The sequence below is a fragment of the Plecotus auritus genome (assembly GCF_963455305.1).
Source record: "Plecotus auritus genome assembly, chromosome: 6".
NCBI lineage: Eukaryota > Metazoa > Chordata > Mammalia > Chiroptera > Vespertilionidae > Plecotus > Plecotus auritus.
In genome coordinates, this window is record NC_137773.1 from 54,897,725 (window position 1) to 54,921,462 (window position 23,738).

General features: G+C 36.9%; 1 protein-coding gene across 3 annotated transcripts in view; it reads left to right on the forward strand.

Annotated features, from left to right (window-relative positions):
- Positions 1-16,788, forward strand: part of HHIP (hedgehog interacting protein) — an 87,486-nt gene extending 70,698 nt beyond the window's left edge. Inside the window, exons 11-14 of one of the 3 annotated variants that reach the window (XM_080672383.1) lie at positions 2,853-2,934; positions 11,785-11,933; positions 14,567-14,691; positions 15,520-16,788. In XM_080672383.1, the coding sequence (XP_080528509.1) occupies positions 2,853-2,934; positions 11,785-11,933; positions 14,567-14,691; positions 15,520-15,534 (371 nt within the window). In that variant the 3' untranslated portion in view covers positions 15,535-16,788. Of the gene's footprint in view, positions 1-2,852; positions 2,935-11,784; positions 11,934-14,566; positions 15,419-15,519 lie in introns of those variants that run through there. The other 2 variants (XM_080672382.1, XM_080672381.1) reach the window with 2 other exon arrangements.
- The last annotated feature ends 6,950 nt before the right edge of the window (positions 16,789-23,738 follow it).

The window sequence follows — 23,738 nt, forward strand, 5'->3', positions numbered from 1 at the left end:
TGAGAGGGATGTCCAACTGCCAGCTTAGGCCCGCTCCCTGTGGAGAGCAGGCCTAAACCGGCAGGCAGACATCCCCAGAGGGGTCCCAGACTGCAAGAGGGTGCAGGCTGGGCTCAGGCCCCCCCACACACACACAGTGCATGAATTTCATGCACCGGGCCTCTAGAATTTTCATTATGTCTGCAAAAAGAAGTTAAAATTGGAATGTGATCAAAGAATGGAAATGCCACTAATTTTAAATTTTAGAGATAAATGTCACTTTCATAATACTTCCCTTTAAAGAAAAATGACAACTATGCCCCTTTAACATCAGAGATGAATTTCTCAGTGTTAAGAAAGAGTTGTGTTTCCCATCAAAATCAGAATATTTTCTCTAAAAGTACAGATTTGGTTTTCCTGCATCAAATGAAGGATTAGTCAGAAATCATTCAACACCATTTACTTACAGTAGGTTAACAAGGAACTCAGACCAGATTCCTCAAACACATAACACATATTTCAGAGCCACAGGAATATAATGATTCAAAGAAGAGAAATCCAATCTGTCCTTTTCTTGTTCCAGCATTGGAAGCACTTTACAATTAATTTTCCCTTGATATTCTCCTTCCCCACTTATAGGACCCAGAAAGATACCCTTTTTCTCTTAAATTATCTGTAATGTAATTTACATTTCATTGGCTGACTCTTATTTGAAAATACAAATTAGGATTAACTTGCTTGTGCAAGAGTTAGAGATGAATATTTAGATGCTGTGACTGAATCATTTAGATTTCCCCAGACCTTGCTACAAATGATTCACCCTCAGTCATCCTATTAGCAGCAGCATCACTGGTTAAAATATCCAAGTGTCTGTCTACACTTAATACTATGTTGGGAGCAGAACCAACAAATAAAACATACACAATCCTTCCTTCTCCAAAGCTATAATTTCGTGTATACTTTATAATTAAAAATATACTTTCACTGAATATTGATTTAATGTGAAACTGGACTTAATTAAGAGCCATTTAAGGAAATGAGTAAGTTTTGGAATATTTGAAAAAAAAAAGTATTAAAAGTCTGTTTTTCCTATGTAGTCTTTTAAAATAATATTTGTTGATTTCAGAGAGGAAGGGAGAGGGAGAGAGAGATAGAAACATCAATTATGACAGAGAATAATTGATTGGCTGCCTCCTGCACGCCCCACACTGGGGATCAACCCACACCTTAGGCATGTGCCCTGACAAGGAATCGAACCTTGATAGGTTCATAGGTAGATGCTCAAACACTGAGCCACACCGGCCGGGCCTATGTGCGGGTTTTTTAAACTATAAAATCAGGATGTGTTTGTAGGAAGAATCAAATGAGGTAAACTATCTAAAGAACTTGATAAGGTAAATATTAATTTTTTACTTACATTCCTTTGCTTTTTAACATCATTTTTAGTTTTTCTGTTGTGTGTAAATTTTAAGTGTAAACCATGTCACATCCATTTCAGAAATAAGAAAGTAGTAGGGTTTTCTTAATATGCAATAAATAGAGGGGAATAGAGAAGTATAGAGTAAATCAAGAACTATTTCATGAATGAGAACCAAATATAAGTGTTAAAGCCTTATAAACATGTAATCATAAGTATAGCTTCTAACTCCCTATTTCTGTTATCCACTCTGAATGAACACTGAATTACATGGAGGTACTGGTAATAAACCAGAGTGGTTCTCTCCTGACAGGGTCTGCTGTCTGTTGTATTTCACCATCATGAACATAGCCTAGCATCACAAGTTAGGGAGGCAGAGTTGGGATTGATCTTCAGGGTCTCTCTTTTTCTGTCTTTCCAAATTTTTATTTATATTGTTTAAAAAGCTAAACATTAAAAAGATGCGAGTACCCCAATTCCACCTAGCCTCAAATTATCAATTAACAGTGACAACAGGGTAATCAAACCTTTCAGTCTTAGGCAGAATAAATCAAGATAAAACTTGCCATTCAACACTCATTCTACAAATATATTCTGTGCAAAGCTCTGTTCTAGGTGTTGTGGATACAGCAGCAGATTTAAAAAATCTAAACTGTTGTCATGAAATTCATATTCTAAAGGAGGACAATAAAAGTAAATTTTAAAAATATATACTGTATGTCAATTGGTAATAAGTGCTTAGGAGAAAAATCTAGTTGTGAAGAAGGATACAGATTGCTGGGGGTTGGGACAAGTGCAATTTTAAATAGTATAGTCAAGAAACATGATGTTTAAGCACAGACTTAAAGGAGGGAGGGGGAGTGAACCCACGAGGATCTACTGAAAGACAGGAACCTGAGGCAGGAGCCTGGGACAGGAACCTGCCTTGTGTGGTCAAAGCCAAGAGGCCAGTGAAGCTAGAAAGGAGTGAATAAGGGGCAAAGCATTGCAAATGAGGCTGAACAATAAGGGGCAAAGGGAGACAGCACAGGCCACTGTCAGAACTTGGCTTTGCTCTGAGAGAGATCAGAAGCCATTGGAGACTATCGAAACAAGAGTGTGATCCAACTCATAGGATCTAACTTACTTTACAAGAATCACTGTGGCTGATATGTTGAGAGAAGACACAGGACAAGGATAGAAGCAGGGTGATCGGTTAGGAGGCTGTTGCCACAATCCAGGTGAGAAATTAATACCTGCTTGCACGGGAATAACAATGGAATGCAGAGAGAAGTGGGCAGAATCTGGGTGTGATGTGAAGGCAGACGTGTGAGACTCTCATAGATTTTAGGCAGGTGATCTTCCTGAGGGTGTGTGTGTGTATGGGTGGGTGCGTGGGCGTGCACGGGAGCACACACACATACACATGTATAAATACATATACTGTGGAATAATTTATTGTATTCTCTCTACATAGGGGAAATTTACATTCTATCAAGTAGCAAAAGTATGACCCAGACTCACAATGGAAAACTCTACAAAATTATAGATCCCAAAAGGTGAGATTTCTTTTTGTATTCCTTTGAGTCAAGAAATATTCTTCTCCACATTATTTTAGTGCATTCAAATTAGTGATAGACAAATTACAATGAACAACCGAGAAAGATGACTGTGTCTGCCCTGTCCCCATGCTGCGGTTGTCCTGAGAGGACCCTCGGCCCTAGTCTGTGAGAGCCAGACTGGACTATGCTGAAACTCAAAGCCTTACTGCTATCACACATTCAGTCGTTCTTGTTGCATGGGGGCAGCATTATGTTTGTGGACTGAGTCCTCAGTTAAACGTGAGGAAGACCCAGATGTATGAGGAAGTGGCTTCGGCTCTCCTGGGAAAAACAATGAACCCCCCCGTGTCTTTTGAGAAAACTAGAAACATGTTGGCAGACGTTGCAGCTGCTCACTGTGATTTTTGATAGGTAATCAGGGTAAATTATTTTGGCAGTTCAACATCTGAGCCTCATTTCAAAACTCCCTGGAAGTTCACAGCTCACATGCAGGCTTCTGTGACTAAACAAACGAAAACTAAAAACGTGTTTTGTTATTTACCTCAGCAAAAAGGGGGCTTGAATGTTTTAATCCTTTGAAGAGTATATTTATTCCTGCCCTGCTCCTCTCCACCCACCGATCACATCACACACACACACATACACACACACACATACACACACATACACACACACACACACACACACACACACGGTGTTCAAATTATCTTAAATCATAATTAGTCAGTCGTTAATTTCATGGATAAAATTGGACTATCAGAAGCTGCTAAAATTATATACTGTCAAGTAGAAATTAGTCACAAGTGTGGAAACAACTATTACAGAACCTAAGTATCCTCACAAACACGACCATTGTTGGACACCAGTGGTCATGGGAGCCCTGCTACCCCACGTGATGAACTTCAGATTAGTTCTCTACTAACTTATCTTCATAAGCCCATTTACACCTTAAATTCCTGGGTTTCAAGTCTTTTAGAAGAATAAGTTCTAATAACCTGAAAAGTTTACTAAAAGCAGTAATTTAGCTCTATTTTAAAAATATTTTCCTGAGTTGTAAATTGTGTATGTTTTTCTGAAAAAGTCACTAACAAAATGGAGATTCTTGCCCTTTTACCACAAAACACTGTCTTTCCTGAGGTACTTCAGAACAAAAAGAAGAATACTCAGTTCTAAACTGTCTGTCCGAAGTATCACATCTAGGCATCGGTCCCACAGTGATAGCATCCCTTTGCTACGTAAGGAACACGTTTGCTTTCACAGTAAGACAAGGACCGGCTGTGCCCTGCGGGGGTTCTTTTCCTCCTTGAGTGTGAAGCCAATGTTCTCTTTGTGAAAAGCAAAGTAGTGAATGAAAAAAATGTCAGACACCACAGTAACTGTTGAAGTTGGCACTGTGAAGAACGGAATTCAAACTCATGTTAATTCGTAAAATACCAGCATTCTAATGATTCATAATGAGGCCTGGGGGTTTCACTCAGATCTAACTCTCACCGTTTGTTTCAAAATGGCCATTGTTATTCCATTACGTTTGTCAAAGTTGGTCTGCTTTTGCAAGCTTCCTGGTCGTGGTATAATGAATTCTCCCTCCTCCTCCTCCGGAAAATCTTTCTCTCTTCATCTGGATTGTTTAGTCTGTTGGTGGTGCACGGAGGTGAATTTTACACCTTCAACCCATTATTAGTGTCTAATTACCAGGGTTGCCATAAGGGACCTTGGCTTTGTGATCTGAGGGCCCCCTCTCATAGGGTGGTCTCCGAGTGACATACCTGAAAGGCCTGACTTCTCATTATGGTGCCTGTTTCTGGTGAGTCGTGTCATGTGTGGGGCCAGGGTTAAGATGTGTGTTTGGTTTTCAGAAGGTTGGGGGAGTAACAGAGCCCCAAAGACACGGTCCTTGTACACAGGCAGAGGCATACATTTCAAAATCAAACTGACTGTAAGAAAACAAATGTTTTCATAAACATTTGTTGGGAGCCTCATTCTGTTTTGATTTGGATGCCAACGTTTATTATTACAGTATTTCGGCCTAGATGAATTGAATTTCTATATAAGTAGACACTTGCGTGTATGTGAGCGGGATTATTTTGCAAACACAAGCTAATTACTGGCCTTGCAGTGTTCAGAGTATCTGCTTCAAAGCAAAAGTGTTTTTCTAAAACTTTTGAGGTAGAAAGAAAGAAAGAGCCTCATCAACTGAAAAAACAATATATAGACATTTTTTGTCCTATCCAAAATCCATCTCAAATTAAAATCTTAGGTTAACTCTATTCTTGTGGAGGAGTCCCAGATTTGTAATGTTTTCAGAATATCTTTCAAACATGAATTGAGTCCTGGCCCTGGAAGAGAGGAACAACAAATTACAAAAATTTTATATTCTATATTAGATGTCACAGAAGTTACTTTCTTACCATAGGATTTGTTTGTTTCTATTTTTCCCTACACACACACACACACACACACACACACACACACACACACTCACTCACATTCAAGAAAGATGAGGGAGTTTATAAACCATTTGTAATATTCTTAAGTCACTTTGACAAAAGCAGGCAAACTTCCCTAAGGACAATGTGGTCTGAGGCTGTATGTTACACAGTCATTTACATAAGGGCAAAATCATTTACAGTGGGCGGCCTTCTCAGAAGAGGATGGTAAGATAATCTCTTATAAAAATCAAATGCTGCCCTAGCTGGTTTGGCTCAGTGGATAGAGTGTCAGCCTATGGACTGAAGGGTCCCGGGTTCGATTCCAGTCAAGGGCACAGACCTTTGTTGCAGGCTCGATCCCCGGCCCTGGTCAGGGCATGTGCAGGAGGCAAGCAATTGATGTGTCTCTCTCACATAAATGTTTCTCTCTCTCTGTCTCTCCCCCTTCCTTCCACTCTCTCTGAAAATCAATGGAAAAATATCCTTGGGTGAGGATTTTTAAAAAAAATCAAATGCCATTATTTATCATGAAAGAAACTTCAGTGAGAACACAACCAGGTTTCTCTAAGGCTTCACTAGAACTCTGGAGTCGTTTAAGGAAAAAGCAGAACATTTTGCCTCTGTGTTAGTATCTCTCCGAGTGGAGCATTACATCTCGTGGTGGAGTTGCATTAGGATCAAGTCCACACCAATCACCTAGGTTGCTGGGCCCAGGCACTGGGTCCCCCAAAGTCTGTAGTATGGGTTCTGCATGCCCTATCTGGGAGCTCTTTCAGCCAATAGTTCCAGAAAAGATTCCAACCCAGTGAGCACAAGACCTGGGCCACAATTCGAGTTTCACATAGCAGTGCCCCCTGAGACTGGCCGAGAGTAGCAGCAGGTCTAGCCTGATAGGACAGAGAGTCCACTGGTCTTGTCTCTGACACTTCCTTAGTGTGGGCCCTGGGCTAAGTGGGTTCCCATGGTGTGTCCCTTCACCTTTGATATGGTCCTGAGTTCACGCTGCCCTACACCCTTTCTGCAGTGTGCTATGGAGGTCGTTAAATACTAGATTTAAAATATTAAACTCTGAATATTATTGGTATTCATTCCGTGCACGGAAGAATTATTTTCAGGTGATCTCTCAACATTTAAGTTTGTGTTAGTTCCAAAGTTAGGGTAAAGGTGTCAATGGAGCTGTAAAGAGCTCTTCATACCTAGTTTTCAAATATCCAAGACATGCTTTGGATGCTTGGTCTTTATGAAATCTTTTCAGGGTCAAACAGTGCTCCTGGGGGATAGAAACTAGAGAATTCCAAAAAGAGTTATGTATTTTCCAAGCTTTATTATGTGTGTGTGTGTGTGTGTGTGTGTGTGTGTGTGTGTTTTGTGGTTTGGTTTTTGGTTTTTTGTTTTTTTGCACTTTTGACAAAGGTTCTTTCATTTTTGTTTCAGATGAACTAAAAGCAAATGACTTTTTTTAAATTTTGAAACATTTCTGGGGTTCTTTCTTTAGGAATTTATATAACAAAATCATTCTTAATCATGTTGATTTAATTACCATGTACCCAGTCGTGCTGTATTTTAACATACTGCTTATCTGTTACCCAACCAAGTCCCACAGGCCGTTCCCTTAAGGGGTCTATAAATGATCAATGCAAATTCCAGGCTTGAGAGGTCATTTTACAGAAATGCTGTACCTCAGACTCCTGTGTGACCAATATCAAAACCTGCTCCTCTTGCCGCCTCTCTACCGCTCCCCTCCACGGCCCCACTTACTGCCCTTTGTTTATTTTCTTAAAATATCTTCATCCTACTCCTTATTATACTGGATGCTGAAGAGTGCTTTTTTCAAAAAAAAAAAAAATCACTTCATAAGAGGAAATTGGTTCTGTTTATCCTCTGCATATGTCTCAGGGAGCCGGCAGGCAGCTCTGCCATCCCAAAGAAAGTCATGCATAATAGAGAGGCTTTAGCCCAATAAGCCAGTCTAGTCCCAATTCATCAGTCAAAGTTTTATGCAAGTGGCCCCCCTAGGTTGATAAATCCCCACAGTGCCTGTTGACCCAGCTGCCAAGTCTCTTGCTGCAGGCGGTGTTTTCATGGCCACCCTGACAGTAATACAAACTGTTTAGCAGCTCCATTGACCTTTCAGCTATTAACAGGGACACAGGCTCCGCTAGGGACTAGTTTTCAAACATGACAGAATTTCTTAACACTAGAGGTCATGAACAAGTATATGCCCTATAAAAATCCATTCAGCATGGTGGATTTGAAATCTAAAAGACAAGGAAGCATGTCCCACAGTTTGGCTATCGTTATTTTTCTACATATCCACTAACTAAAAAAATGGAAATATCTGCCAGGGTTTATTTTACTCTTAATGTACTACATTTTATGTTGTGATGCACAATAACTTTTTAACCAACAAATCCTTTCTAAGCTGTAAGACAGCATCTGAAATTTTAAAGATACATTACCAAAAAATGGGATGAGAGCAAAGTCAAAATTTCTAATGAATGGATAAGCATGCATACATAATATATGGTAAGAGCCTAAGCATAACTGGAATTTTATTCATACTTTACCAAGATTTGCTTATGTTTTTGAATAAACTATACTTATGGAATCCCTACAATGCTATGTGGAGCCATCACAAATTTCAAAATAAATAGAAAACATTATATAATAATTTATAGAAAGAAATATCTAAATGACCATGTTATTTTTAAATGGTTATATAATTCTTCTTATATGTATATCTTATTTCCTGGAGACGTGATCTGTGACTACAGCATTCAAATAAATTTTCTGCTTTGTACTGTGTAGTATAGTCTTTCTTAAATTACCAAATTTAAATGTTAGAATACCAGTTCCTAGAGTAATTATATAGATTGCTATGAAAACTTGATTGAATTGCCACTTATAAATGGCATTTGTTAAAAGGACATAAAATGGAGACTATGAATAGAGAAAAATGTATTCTTCAAGATGACACTCATTTGTTAAGAGTCAAAACTCATAAAAACATTTCTTGGAATTCCCACATTTCTCCCCTACCTGGAATGGTGGGGCTAAACCTTCTGAATACCTTTTACTTATACTGCAAGGCAATGTATCACCAGATATTGTAGTACTTGAGATAAAGGCAGATTTAATCTTGCATAAAACAGCCACATACATTTGTAAAAAGATGTTTTCTAGAGGAAGGTGTAATTTTTAAAGAAAAAAACTGCATATTATCATCATTTTTTCACTAATCTATTTTAGTTGGGTTTAAAAAATCTGTTGCTTAAATGACTTGTTTTTAATCAATATTGACAAATGAATCAAAAAGTGTAACATCAAAATTTGGGAATTTATCTTCATGGAGTTTATATATCAGAAAAAGTATTTGAGAAAGTTTCTACTATATGCATTCAGTTCAACTTAACAAACATTCATTGAATGCCTATATGGTATTTTCCTAGCACCTATGAATTTAAGTAGTTGAAGGAGATAAAATACTTCAGTGGCTTAAATGTCATCTTTATATAGCATCCCTCAATCTTAAGCTAATTACTGCCTCCTCTGTATTCCTGTGTTACTTCATTTATGCCTGTATCGCCACAAAGATCACACTGATTTAGTCTGTGTTTGATTGTCTGTCTTTCCCATGGTTTGTCCATGAGGATCAGGATTCTGTTTTGTTTATATCTTATCCCCATGAAGAGCACAGTATTTGCCTGAGTAATGACTGGACTTGAAGAGGTTTGAATATGTAGTTTTTGTCCTCAAAGCTTTATTCCAATTGGGAAGGGAAAAGGAGAGGATAATCTATTCCTTAAGAGAAGTGAAGTTCTGTAAGAAACAGGCTATGTTTTATGTAATTTTGAGTTAAGGTATTCCCAATAGACTAACAGATTAAAAGAGAAGATTTATTAGACATGCCAAGTTAGGAATGTTAGTTGTCAACTTTATAAAAGAAGAAAAAGATGATTTTCCCAAGTATTTAAATAAAAAAGGGAATCATAATATTTATATATATGACAACCACACCATCTTATATAAGCTAAAGTAAATAAGCCCAAATATGAAATATTTTCATCCATAGGTAGATAAGTATTTACTAAATCTTAGGCAGAAAAACAACTTAGAATTCTGCCCATAAGCTCTATATCCATATATAAGCATATATGGTGAAAAAGTCAAAGCATCTAATTGGAGGGTCAGTGTGGAAACAAGGGTCAGATACCCACCCTGAAAAACTGCACTTCAGAACTGGACCCCTATTCTCATGTCTGCCTTCCTTGCCTCAGCAAATTCCCATGGGAATCAATTCCCCTGCACCCTGCCTCAAACAGGCAGCATCTTCTGATTGTTGTCCTTTAACCTGAGCCACTTACATTCTTGATCTAAATGGTGTCTTCTCTTTAGACTCAGCTGCTCAGGCATAAGCCCTACTGTCGAGTAGTACATGAGCTGTGTGCTTCCATGTTTTGCATACATATAACATGTAATATATTTTTGATACATTCTACTTCTGGGTCTCTTTTTTTGAATGCATCAGAAAAAGGATGAACAAGTGAATAACTAGTGGAACTGGATAACAGAATTCTAGTTACCAGTAAAATTTGAACAACACTGCTTACTGAGTGCCACCTGGTAAATGATCGTGGCCTATAACTCAGAGGAACTTCCTGGTTACTAAACAAATGGCTCTACTGATGGTCAAAGACACCGCCATTGTCTCACAGAGTAAGAATTTTAGTTGAGGAAGACAGAGAGCAGATTTGAAAAACAGTAAGAAAAAGTCAAAGATCGTGCTCTCACTTTCCTTGGCATAATATTTTCATATTTTCTCCACCTTATCCAGCCCTGCCCTTAGTCCCCAAAATACACCCTTGGGAAACACCTGGACAATATCCGTTAATGTTTTCTGAGTAAAAATATGCTCAGTCCACAGAATGCCTTAGGGAGCTTTCTAGAAATTGACCATTTCTAGATTTAAATAAGGTGTTGAACAGATTTAAGGGGTTTTTCTGAATTGTCATGTTAGTTGTAAAGCACAGTAGTTTCAACTCAAATTGGGACTTTTACTGGAGAGAAGAGCTAAAGAAGTCACTATATATTTTTAATATGATTTTGAGTCATTGTAGAAACAGCCTGAGGTCAGCCTCCAAATTATTATTGCTATTCACAGTGCCCACAGGGGCATAACAAGACAACCTATCTCAGGAATGGGGAATCTAAAGGGCCTAATTATTTGCTTCTCTCAGAAAGCTACCTCATTACCTCTTGTGGTGGTTGTGACCTATAATTATCACTTTCTTTGATATGCTACTGAAGGAGTCTCACCGCTTTGGCCATCCTGATGATGGCCATTTGGCTGGTGATGGCGCGTTTATTTACATTCCTTAACCAGAAAGAGCTTTCTCATCACACTGGGGCACAGGTAACAGTTCCTGATGAGAAGTGTACCACTACATGTCTTTCCCCAAAGATTATTAGACAGTGAGTAGTTAATTGTGATCATGGTTCCAGCCTGACTCAGCTTGAAAGCCTCTTCTTTCAAAAGCAGCAAGAACCATAAAAATCTTCAGAAGGCATCTTGATCCCTCTCTAAACGATGGCAGTTATAGAGCAATTAAAAGAAAATCTATGACTTTTTACTCAGCAGATAAGATGTTTCTCTTTGCTACCAATAGCATTCCTTTCCTTCATAGCAGGATAAAATTAAACATCTTAAAATGTATATCTACACATTCATAAATATATACTAGTATATATATATATATATATATACATATATATATATACACATATATATATATAATTCTTTGCATAAAGACTTGAAATTTTGAGTCAGTAGGACACACACTTATACACATACACAGTGCAATATCCTTTTAAAAAAAGTCAGCCTAAAAATGTATCTCAAAACAAATGTAAAATTGAAACAATAATGGATTCCCAAGCTTTTTAGGCTACAAGCATTTATTTTGCTGAATACCCTCAGCCTTGTGATAATGCCAAATATTCCAATAACAAGTGAAACGTATCTCAGATACTACAAAATATTTTTGGAGATCTGGAAAAAAACATTTTTTAATGTCTATAAATCTATATTGTTAAAGTTGTAATTGCTAGGAAGTCTTAGCCAGCAAATGTAAAATATTGCTGTAGCATAATTATATTTTAATCAATGAATTTTGATCATGATGAAGCTTCTTACAATGTTTGCTAATGTCCTCTTTAGTTCAAACTGGCTAGTTTGTTTCCTTTCTGGTGTGTATTTTCTATTCCTAGAAAGTTGTCAAAAAAAAATAAGTTGTCAATCTTTCAGAGTCATTTAAAAGAAGGGTCTGCTTAGAAAGCAAGAGATATGCTTTGTGAGCTACAGAATCACTAGATTTCATTCCAGTATTGATTTTCAACCAATATCTGTCTTTTGTTTCAGACCTCTAGTGCCCGAGGAGTGCCGAGCAGTGGTCCAACCAGCCCAGATGCTGACTTCTGAATGCTCCCGGCTCTGTCGGAACGGCTACTGTACCCCCACGGGGGTGTGCTGCTGCAGCCCAGGATGGGAGGGCGACTTCTGCAGAATCGGTCAGTACTGCCATTGTCCCAGTGGAAGACTGGGCAGGGGACAGTCCTCAGGAACTCAAGAACTTAACACCAGGTTATTTCTTCTTGAATTATGGAGTGTTCAACATTCAGTCATTTCCAATAATATTAATGGTCACTCTGCTCCTGAACTAGCAAATGAAGGCTTTCCCGTTTTCCCAATGTAAACATTTCCTATATATAAGTTAGTCATAAACATAAAAGGCTTTTAAATAATTGCATCCTTTCCAAAAGTAAAAATTAAAAACAGATCATCTCTATAGGCTCCCAGTCCTGGGTTTGAGATTTCCCACCAACCAAGGACTTCGTGTTTGCAGAGCCCCTCTCCCAGTGTCAGCATTTTCCAGACGCCCCATAAATGCCTCTCGAGCTTAACTGCTTGCTTTCTGGCTACGGTGCACTAAAAACAGGGTTCTTCAGTGGGCATTATTAAATAAAAGGGGGAAACGCAATTACCTAGAGGCATATATGAGATTTTTAAACCCTTTTGGCCACTCCCTTGTGAACCATCAACTAGGTGTGCAGATGCTCAGAGAGCAAGCGAGCAAAGGAGGTTTATTTCAGGGTTCCTCTATCCTTTAACTAGGGATTTCCTCAGTTACATGCCATGATGTTCAAATCCTACTTGGTGTGAAGTAAGAAAATTACATAACTTTAGATACGGAGTTTAAGATATATATGTTGAAAATGCATTTTCAGAATAAATATTTTTTCCCTTTCTTTTCTTTGTGTCTATATCAGATGATGGGTGTTAACTAAATCTAGTGTAGTAGTCATTTCACAGTCTATGCAAATCAAAGCATCATGCTGTACACGTTAAACTTATACAGTGGTGTCTGTCAATTATTTCTCAATAAAACTGGGGAAAAGATTTCCATAAGGATAAAAAAAAATGCATTTTCAACAACCAGCATATATATATATATATATATATATATATATATATATATTACATCCAATAAAAATTTTGACCTCTGCTATTATAAGTATTAAAGTATCTCTTGCCAATGAAAATTAAAAGCCCCATTCTTAATTCATAAATGTTAATTCTTTTCTTTACCCTAAACATTTTTTTTCAGAAAAATTGCAACTATAACTTTCTACTTTGTATATTGTATGACAAAAAGTAGCCAATATTTAAAGTTACATATATAGCCTACATTTTAAGCTTAAATTGTTTCAGCACTAATAACATTTCATGATTGATTAATACTATGGTTACTATACCATCAGTGTTCAAATGCACTAATATTCTAATTTCTGAGACTATATCTCCCCTCTGCTCCCTCTGATTCCTGACATATTATTCTCTCTGCCTCTTCTCTATCGTGTCTATTCTGTTTTATTCCTTACTTTGCATTTTGCCTAACTTCTCAAACTACTAGATCATAAGTATTTATTGAGTGCCTTCTAGCAACAGTATGTTTAAACTGACGGCAAACAAATTATTTTGAATATGGGTGACATTAAACATATACCATAATAGGTATTAATAATAATAATATGTGATATAAATGAAAATAGATTTTCTTTGAGCTAACATTAAGTTTTATTTCAATAAAGTACTTTAATCTTTCCAATAAATCAATTTAAATAATTTAAACATATAAGATAAACCAGAACCATTTCATAAAATTAAACCATTTGTGATATTTGTGACCCAAGCAAGAATTGTATTCCTATACTCACATAGTTTACTCATCTCCCATAAATTTAAAAGAGAGAACAGTCTATTTCCTTTTTGTTCTCCCTTTTCCATGTGTCAACCACAGACTCCTTTTTTATTAATGCATTGCAAAGGTTAAAATGACCCTGTCCCCTGAAAGTATAAGGAAATGTATTCAAGGAATTTGATTCTGCCAACAGGGCTGTACATCCCAGATTTATCCTATCAGCAAAAGACAATTAAGTTATATACCCAATTTTCTATCTCCATCTCATTTTAGCAGTAAATCTTTACATTCCCACAAATACTGTAGTGGTAAAGTCCTTTTATGGAGAGATTCTGTGCTGTAGAGTAGCCCTGAAAAGGATTGCTAAGAACATCTTTCACTGGCCAACTGCACTGACCCGGGAAGGACCTTCCACATGTGCTGAGAGGCAGCATATGCTGGGTACCTCGTAGGAGCAATGAGGAGGGGTCCTAGGCAGTCCAAGTGCTCCCTACTGCATCAAAACCAGGACTGATACCTGACCATCCCTTCATGTTGTTTGGAGATACTCAAGCCATGGCCTCTCTCATGGGCCAGGCCCTTCGCACATTGAGGTCCTCCCCGGCGGAACAGGAACACAACATTACTTGGAAATGCCCTAGTGGGACTGAGACTTGCAAAGAACTGAAATCCTTGTTTTAGAGTCCATTTTGCAAGGGATTAAAATTGTTTCCCGTGATCTATGCTTTTCTGGCAATGTCTCGCATTCTCTGCTGAGGTCTGGTCCCCAAATAACTGTGGGTTTGAAAGCATTCTTCCCTTCTTATCTTTATTATCTTTTGGATTATTTTGTGACTGGCTTCTGCCTCCTCTCCCTCCCTTCCTGTACTCATCGACTATTTGTGCTGTTTCTAACATACACGAAGTGAGTGTGATTGTATTGCTCTTTTCTTTTCCTCCCAGCAAAATGTGAGCCAGCCTGTCGTCATGGAGGTGTCTGTGTTAGACCCAACAAGTGCCTCTGTAAAAAAGGATACCTTGGTCCTCAGTGTGAACAAGTGGACAGAAACATCCGCAGAGTGACCAGGGCAGGTATTCTTGATCAGATCATTGACATGACATCTTATTTGCTGGATCTAACAAGTTACATTGTATAGTTTCTGGGACTGTTTGACTATTCCTTTCCAATGGGCATTTATTTTTCATCCTGTCATTAAAAAGAAAGACTGCTATCCTGCTACACACTCCTGTGATTTCATTTTCTTTTATTAATTTAAAAATAGTTTCCAGAAATGTGCAAATTCTGTGTGTGTATGTTGGCACGTTTGTTCACATACGCATGTACACACACACACTCACAACCTCTATATGTGTGGTTGCATAACAGATGGGTTTTAAAACTATATATTTCCTTGTGTGGACTAATTTACACAGAAATTCCATTGTAAATTGATAACGGGATTTTTATATTACCAGAAGAGATTATTTGACTTCCCAGGAATTTTCTGTCTGTAATCACTAAAGTCAACTATAATGAAGTTTGGAACCATTACTGTGCAATCTGATGGATCTAATAAAAAAGGCAATATTTTTATATTAAAGGACAATAATGTGAGAATGTTTCAGAACTCCCTGATGAATTTCTAAATGGGCAACTTGATTTAAAATTGTAATCTTCATTTTTATCATTGTATCCAATTACAGAATGTTATGCACTTACCTTTTTATTGGCAGAGAAATCTGGTTACTCTAGCTTAATATCAAGATTGTTCTCAAGTGTTTTATAATTAAATCATAACAGCATATGCTAAAACCAATCTTCCTAAAAGGTCTGCTTTTATTGTATATTTTATTTAACAATAGGCACTGGGTTTGTGTTACATATTTATATTTTTTATTTTATTTTTATAATATAGACATCACCTAGATGAAACACCTTTACCCTGTCCTGTAAAATACTAAAGTTACATTTTTCACCATCTTAATTGGAAAGAAGGGGAGTGAGAAAGCAAACAGTCTTAAATGTGCTGTGGATCTAATCTAGCAATGTATCCTTGTGCCAACATGTAATCCTTAACGACGGATGAAAAAGCAAGAAAACAGCCAATCCTTATAAAATGCCAGCATTAAACATTTGTAAAGTGCTTTTCACCGTAGCAAGACTGTCAGTGTATGTGATTAGAGCGTAACAGATTGCACATCAACCAAACCTCACTGGAGAAGAGCTCACTCGCTTTTAAACAAATCCTGGCTATGTAAGCTGTCACTTGTACAAATTTTTCATATAATAATTCTTGCCAAATATGACTTTTAATGTATATGTTCCTCCAGATCTCAATGAAATTCCTCTTTGGTTAATGTATGAATAAATCTCTGTAAATGTTCTATTCAGGTTTTCAAAGAAATGCTATGTTCTCACTCACAACTGCAAAAAGTCTGATAGACATTTTTCTTAATGGTTTCAAGGCCAGCTCTCCATGTCTGGATTATAACAAAATTATAAGGCCTCTTTGCACTACTGAAAAAAACACCTAACCGTGACACACGCACACCCACGATAGGCTGCCCTCCAGCAAACAGCTGTTCCTGCAGAATCTAAATTGGAGAGTAGTATAGATTATGCAGCGCAGGCTGACTTTCCAAACCTGCTCCTTCCTTTCAGGAATAGGAACCTCAATGAAAAAGAATAAAATCTTGTAACTAGTATTTCTCTATTGATTTAAAGCGGGAAGAGTTGCAATGGAAGCACAGTGAGCATGTATACAGAAACCACAATGTGGAAAGATTGGTTAAGCACACTGCTCTTGTCTTCCATATATGATTACTTAAGTTTCAAGTGACCTCATGCCAAATGGAAATGGGTTGAGAAATCTTGGTTCAGTGCTTAGGGAACAATAGCCTGCATTAAAAAGTGCATGCATAATTTTGCACAATTTAGATTCAATTGACAGTCTATTCAAAGAAGTCTCAGAATTAAATGAGCATGGAGACCAAATTGCCCTCTTACCCCAGAAAAGGGGTGGTCCCTTCTAGTCACACTAAGACTTCATTGGCCCAACAGTGTGACAAATCTTGCAATGAACCCTGCAGTAGCCTGCATCTGTAGGTTAATAGCAGTCTTTTGTCTCCATTGCTTTCTCTTCATAGCCCTTTTACTGAATTCCATCACAGAAAGTTTTACAATTAAAAAAAAAATGTCCTGACAACCATTTTTGTAAATGGACCTTACCATCTAATCGTCCCTTATTCAATGTGGTGACATTAACAAAATGTGAACTTTTTGTGAGGGAGCCAGCTGTCTAAATCTGTCAAATTGTGCAGTTTTATTACACATTCTCCCGGTCATAGTTTCACTGAAAACAATAAGGATACTGCTATATATTCAGTAAAATCTGGAAAATCCAGTGTTTCTTCTTACATCCTGAATCTTTCCATCTCTTCCAAAATAATATTTCCCATAGACAAGGTGTTATATTGTCATTAGTTCTCCTATTTAAAAATATCTATATTAAATTGAGCAGACCCCGATTTTTTATACAGTCCTTTCCTAAGTGGAAGATGACTTAGTAAAACACATATACCCCAGGTGTCATTGCTTTTTCTATTGTGAGTCATTAGAATGAAAGACCACAATCTTCTAAAAAGAAGGTAACAAGATCTGTGGACATCATACCCAAGCAAAGAAAGGAAACTCATTGGAGTCATTTCTTTCTGTTCTTAGGAGAGACATAAATAGCAATGGTAATGGATGCCTACAGATTTTATTTTATTTTTTAAGTATTTTTTGTTGATTTTTGAGAGGAAGGGAGGAGATAGATAGATAGAAACATAGATGAGAGAGGCATAGATCAGCTGTCTCCTACTTGCTCCTCACTGGGGACTGAGCCTGCAACCCGGACACGTGCCCTGACCAGGAATTGAACCAGGGACCTCTTGGTTCATGGGTAGATGCTCAACCACTAAGCAACACGAGCTGGACAAGGATAGCTACATATTTTAAACTCAGTGGTCATTTCAAACATTTTTTGAACTATTATTTCAAGTAGATTTTTAAAATATGTTAGTGGAGAATTGTCTTAAATGATTCATAATGAGAGACAAATAGGAATTGGTTAAAAAGTGGGAGCTAAGGAAAAGTTATTGTTTCTTCCCACAAACGGCAGCATCTCCACCAACTCAGTTAATAAAGCACACAGTCAGAATGGAAGAAATGTCCTTGTGAATGAAGGTGTGTGAGATCAAGATGGAATAGTGAAATAGAAAAATATATATTGTTATGCCTTTATCTGTTCTGGAGCGTAATATGTGGGTGTCAGTTTAATATGAAACGCTGCTATGGTAGACAAGAAAAAATTGGAAAAAAACTTCCTGCCACTGCTTCTACCACACTCTGGTCCTAGTTAATAGAATTTTGTTTTCTTGCCAATTATATAACGTAATGAGAAGAAAATGAAATTGGCATATTATTAAAGTGAAAAAGAAGGGATAATTTCAGAAATCTGAGTGATGATAAAAAGCACTTTTCTTTAAATTTTCAGTGTGGCTTTTGTAAAATATATTTTTTATTTTATCACAAAGAATACTCAGATGTTTTCTCAGATTAATGGACTATCTTGTAAAGAAAGAGCAAAGAAACCTACACATACAATATATGCACACAACCTAAATAGAAAACTCTTTTTCATTTACATACTTCAGAACAGGCACTGCTTCTGTATTTATTTCTTTGAAAGTAATTACATAATAATGTACTAACAATTTTTAATATATAGGGTGTCCCAAAAAAATGCATCCCCACACTCTGAATAATTATAAAGGCAGTATTTATTAAAATTTTTCAAAATTGAGCTATCAGCTGCTAAAGTATGTATACATTTTGGGGGGACACCCTGTATTTCTTTTAATACTGTTTTTATCTCTGAATCATGTACTATACAACAAAGCCTGCTAGGTGTAAGTTATGAGATTAGATGCTACAACTAGAGTCTTCTAAAGTATACATTAATTTAAACTTTTAATAGTCTAACTTTCTTAGCTTTAAAACATAAAAGAAAAACCAAGTCCAAACTTGTAAGAGGATAAATATGGTATACCACAGGCAGCTATAGTTGGCTGATTAATAAAGTTTCTGAGCATCTCTACAGAATGTTACCTATGATAATTATTTCTCTCTCTCTCTCTCTCTCTCTCTCTCTCTCTCCTCTCTTTCCTTTTGCCCCTTCCCCATATAGCTTTCTAACTTTTAACCTTTCCCTTCTCCCTCCCGCCCCGCCCCATCTCTAATGAAACAGACGTCTCCAATACACCCATAATGAAGATGTCCTGGGGTAGGCTGCTACTCATTTTGCTGGTTATTATCTTTTATTTATTCATTTTTCTGAAAAATACTGTCTCCTGATGTCACATTTGCTCAGACTCTGTACCATGAAGAACAATAGATAAATATAAACATATAAGACGGATCTATTACAATCATTGAAAGAAGTGACCAATAGCAGAAATGACTACCAGCCCAGATGCTCCAGTTCAGCTGGTGTTCCATCACAGCTGCAGAAAAGACACAAAAATATCCCCAGGAGAGAGCTTCAGCTGACAGTAAGGAAAGTCAGTAGCCATTTCCTATTCAGGCAACAACCATTAACGTCTATCCAGCCGGTCGCCAATCCGTGGTCCTTGAGGTCTGAAAAGTTGGCGACCACTGGATTAAAGAAACCTTTGGAGCAGCGGCCGCCAACTTTGGCAGTCTCCTTTTCCCACCCCAGTTGAGACCTGAATTTGCAGAGAACTCAAACAACAGTTCCATGCCCAGAAAACGTATGTTTTTCTATACTACCCCCAGGAAGTTAGTGAGCCTATTATCGTGAACGCTGGCAATAGCTGCAAAGTTCCTCTTTAGAATAGCCAAAAGAAATATATGTTTGTTTTTTTACCTTCTTTCTCTTCATCACACCAACACGAATTAGTCAGACCTCCAATACTTCATAGGATGTCAAAGAAGGCGGGAAACCTAATAATAGAAGCATTTCAATATTAAAAATATTGAAAACATGATCATAGAACCTGTCAAACACTAGTCCTAGCCAACTTCAACACTCCTTTCTCTTAAATATCTCCTCATAAGTTTTGGAAGTTGCCTTAAAACAGGTGTCCATGGGAGTAAGATGTATTCATGAAAGCGGGAGGGAGTGGTGTAGTGCCGGTTTCCTGTCAATCACAGTAGCAGTTTCTCCAGCTGCCATGAGGAGATTTGTTCAATTATAAGATTAGCACTTTTCTTAAATTCTTCATTAAATACAAACCCAAGATAGATACATCATTTACTTGGCTTTTTTTTTTATATAGCTCATATATAAATTGGTTGGAAAATAAAAATAAGCAATGGATCCTTTGTATCAACACAAAAGTAGGCTTAAAACCTGTTATTTCTTTTTTTTTTAGCCAGACTACATAGTGGCTTACCAAAAACTCCCTAAAAATATCAATATGAATTCTAAAGTTATATCTCACATACATCTCAAAGTCAGACACCATGTTTCAGTCAGGATGTTTTTGCATATGTAGATGAAGTATTTACTTAAAATCAAAATACATATATCCACATATAAGCAAATTCACTGAAAAGTTTGGTGAGTTATCTCAATTGGCTATAATCTTTGAAGTTCAAAAGACATTTCATTTTAGCACATAAGATAGAAAGAACAGAACATTAACGGTGATGGGAAATTCACAATAGCTAGTTTTTAATTGTGAAGGCAAAGTTATAAAATGAGCTTTGTCTTCACAGTTAAAAACTTATTCTTGTACATTTCCTTTTGAATTAAGAAAAAGCTAGCCAATAGTTTCCATTCAGATGAACAATGTATAATCTGCTTTGGTATAGTCTATGCCCAAAATATATGTTGGATATTTCTTTACCTCATATCCTTAAAATCTGAGGCATGACTTTCCTAGAATAAAGTAAGATTTCATTTATAGTAGAGTCTAATATGATTTAATACATTAATACAGTCTATTTGTAATACTATTATTGAGAAATCAAGTTGATGACCTTATCAGGTATCAGATATTTCCCATATCTCATTACACTTATAGGACATTTTTGGACATGCATTTCACCAAGAACTATGTAGTAATAGGATACATGACACTGAGGTATATTGGAATTTTTGGAGCTTGATTGCCTAGGATATGTGAAAGAAGACTATTTATTTAAAAGAAACCCATCTAATTAAAATGAAAAAAAATTACTGCATTATTATCCTTACTAAGCATAAGACAAATTTGAAAAGAAACTCCCTTGTCTTTCGGGGCTTTATCTGTGATTGATTTTGTGCAGTTTTAAAGAATTTTAAAGAACTTTATCATCCTTCTAATACATTTTAGTTTTCCTAGTTGTTTATTTTCCTTCAGGTTGTTGACAATTAGAGCAACAATTTGGCTGTAATCTCACACGCAGAAGCTACCAGAACCAATCCTTGCTTGAATTCCTGTTAATAAGAGGCAGAAGGCTGTGTGAACAAGTATAAAAGCAGGTACAGGTTTGAGGCAGCAGAGTTAATATATGTAGTAGTTGGGATTTCTATAAATGTTCTTCTGAAAAGTAATATGCAAAGTCATTGGCTCAGATAATCCCTCTAAATTTGAATTAATTTGATTTTTTAACCAACCTTCTATTATTCAGTCAACCAGCCATTCATTAATTCAGCAAATATTTATTGAAGTGCCTAGTGTGATTATGTGATATAGAAAGACAAGGACATCGATAGGGGGGGATTGTGAGCCCAATGGGCATAATGAACATGTTTGAAGCAAAAGACACTAATCACACCCAACCAACTCCAATTCAGCTCAGCACTAGAATCAAGCAATAATAGTACAGATGGCCTAAAGTACATCTGTGTGTATCTGTACATGTGCACACACCCATGTATATATATTTATCTATCTGTACAAACACTACATATGTATACACACTATCTATGTAATATATAATATATGTATAATGCATATAAATTCTAACAAGTGTATTTGTGTTATCTTTAAAATAGAACAATTGTATCTTGAAGTGGTAAATGCAGAGAATTGGTTTTTATTGTTGATCTGTGGATTTAATGATTTTTTTTTTAGGTGAAAAGGATGTTTAAGTGTATAATTTCTTTTCTTAATTTAATATATTTATGTAAATGCATGCCTGAAATTTGGTTAGACTGACTGTGTTTTGTGCCCTTTAACGTGATCAAATGTATTAAACTTTATCTTATGACTTGATATACATGTGCTATTTTAAAATTCTTTTTTATTTTAGTATTTAAAAGTTTTCCTAAATATTCATACTGATTATATGAACATCATTTTTTTATATTCTATACCCAAACTACTTCTTCAGAATATTCTTGCCTTTTGTCATTTTTCATATTCTAATTTTAAAATGTTACTCCCCCAAATATATGCCAATGTTAAGGGTCAGTTTCGCTATATGGATAGATTAGGCAGCCATGGATATTATATTGACTTAAATTTACTCTAAGTTATAAGTGACTTCAATCTGATCTTGAAGTAAGTAATAATTAATAAGTGAAGAGTGTAGAAGAGCAGTTGAGAGCCCTGACTGCCCAACCTGAAGGGAAGAAGCATGTAGGAAGGGGAGGAGCACGAAAAAGGGGGATAGCAGATACCCCAAAATGTTGTTGACCTTGCCACTTAGCTTCCAGTTAGCCCCACCAAGAGTATTTCTATAAGCTCAGATATGCTCTTTTGAACATGAATATTAACTCTGCTAATATTTAGGAAAGCCAAATACTTTCATCTAGGTCTCCTTCCTCCCTGAATAAATACAGCGCTGACTCATCAAGAGGAGAAGCTATTTCTCTGCAAGATATGACTATTTCTAAGAGAATAAAATGTGTTACAAGCTTATTCACATAGTCCCTTCACTCAAGTGACTCCAGAAGCTTTAAGTTAGGCAATGTGACACCATGAGAAGCGTCCTTTAATTCACTCCACAGTGGCTCAGGAAACATCAGAGACCTCTCTCCCTGAGGCTCTGCCCTCCCAGGTCTTAGAATCTGTCCCAGCTAGTTAGCCCTTAACCACGCTCTCAGTTTCCTGTGCATATCTGGCCTCTCCTACCAGATTATAAATCTCCAGAGGGCATATCTCCTGCTTTTAGAATCCCTGGCAGACTCAGAGCAGCTCCTGCATACTTGCCATAAAGAAAATAATGACAAGGTGTATGTCACAGCTTAGGGACGGAAATGGTCTCTGGCTGCTGCTAACCTGGGTTTCTTCGGTGTCCCTTGATGGACTTAGCTCTGCTCTCACCAGTGTCATCAATTCCCTGCATTGCAAACATTTAAAGTGGTTTCTGTTTTCCTCCTTTAGATTGATTCAGCTACATATATAATAAGACACAGATGAAAAGGGAGATAACATGGTAGAATTACAAAGGGACATGGAGATCGTCTTTGGGAGAACAGGAGAGAAAACCATTGCCTTGAATGCCGACATGATCACAGCAAGATGTAGACAGAAGGACCCTACCTCTGAACCTGATATGTAACCCTTAAATTGCCTAAGTGGCTCCCTGTGGAAGAGGCCATTATTCCTACAGTTATCCCTAAGAATTTTCATACTCACTTTTGTGTTATTAAAATTATCAGCTTCCAGTTTGTCCAGGAGTCTCATAGCTAATGTGAGAGAGTTCGATGAACTTGCTTCTTTACACACACTTTTTAAAAGGAATTTTTTAGAATAATGTACTATTTCTAATGGAAATACAACTTAAAGTAGCAGCCACACTTAGTATCTGATCAGAAAAAAAGAGTTGTTGTTTTTCTATTGGAGTTCCAAAGAGTTTTCTCTGGAGATTAAATCCTACCATCAATCAAATAAATGACAGAATAAAAGGAAGAAAAACAACTTAGATGAAATATTTCTTCTGCATTTTCATAACTTAATTTATGTTTGATTTCTATACAATATTTTCTATGGTTAAAACAAACAAACAGAATTTAAGAGGGGGAAAGGAAAAGGCAGGAAGAGGGAGGGAGAAGCCCGGGTGGCTCCTGACTATAAAATTCATTCTTCTTGGGACTGTGCCCACAGCAGAAACTACTTGAGCTCACTCTTGCAATTT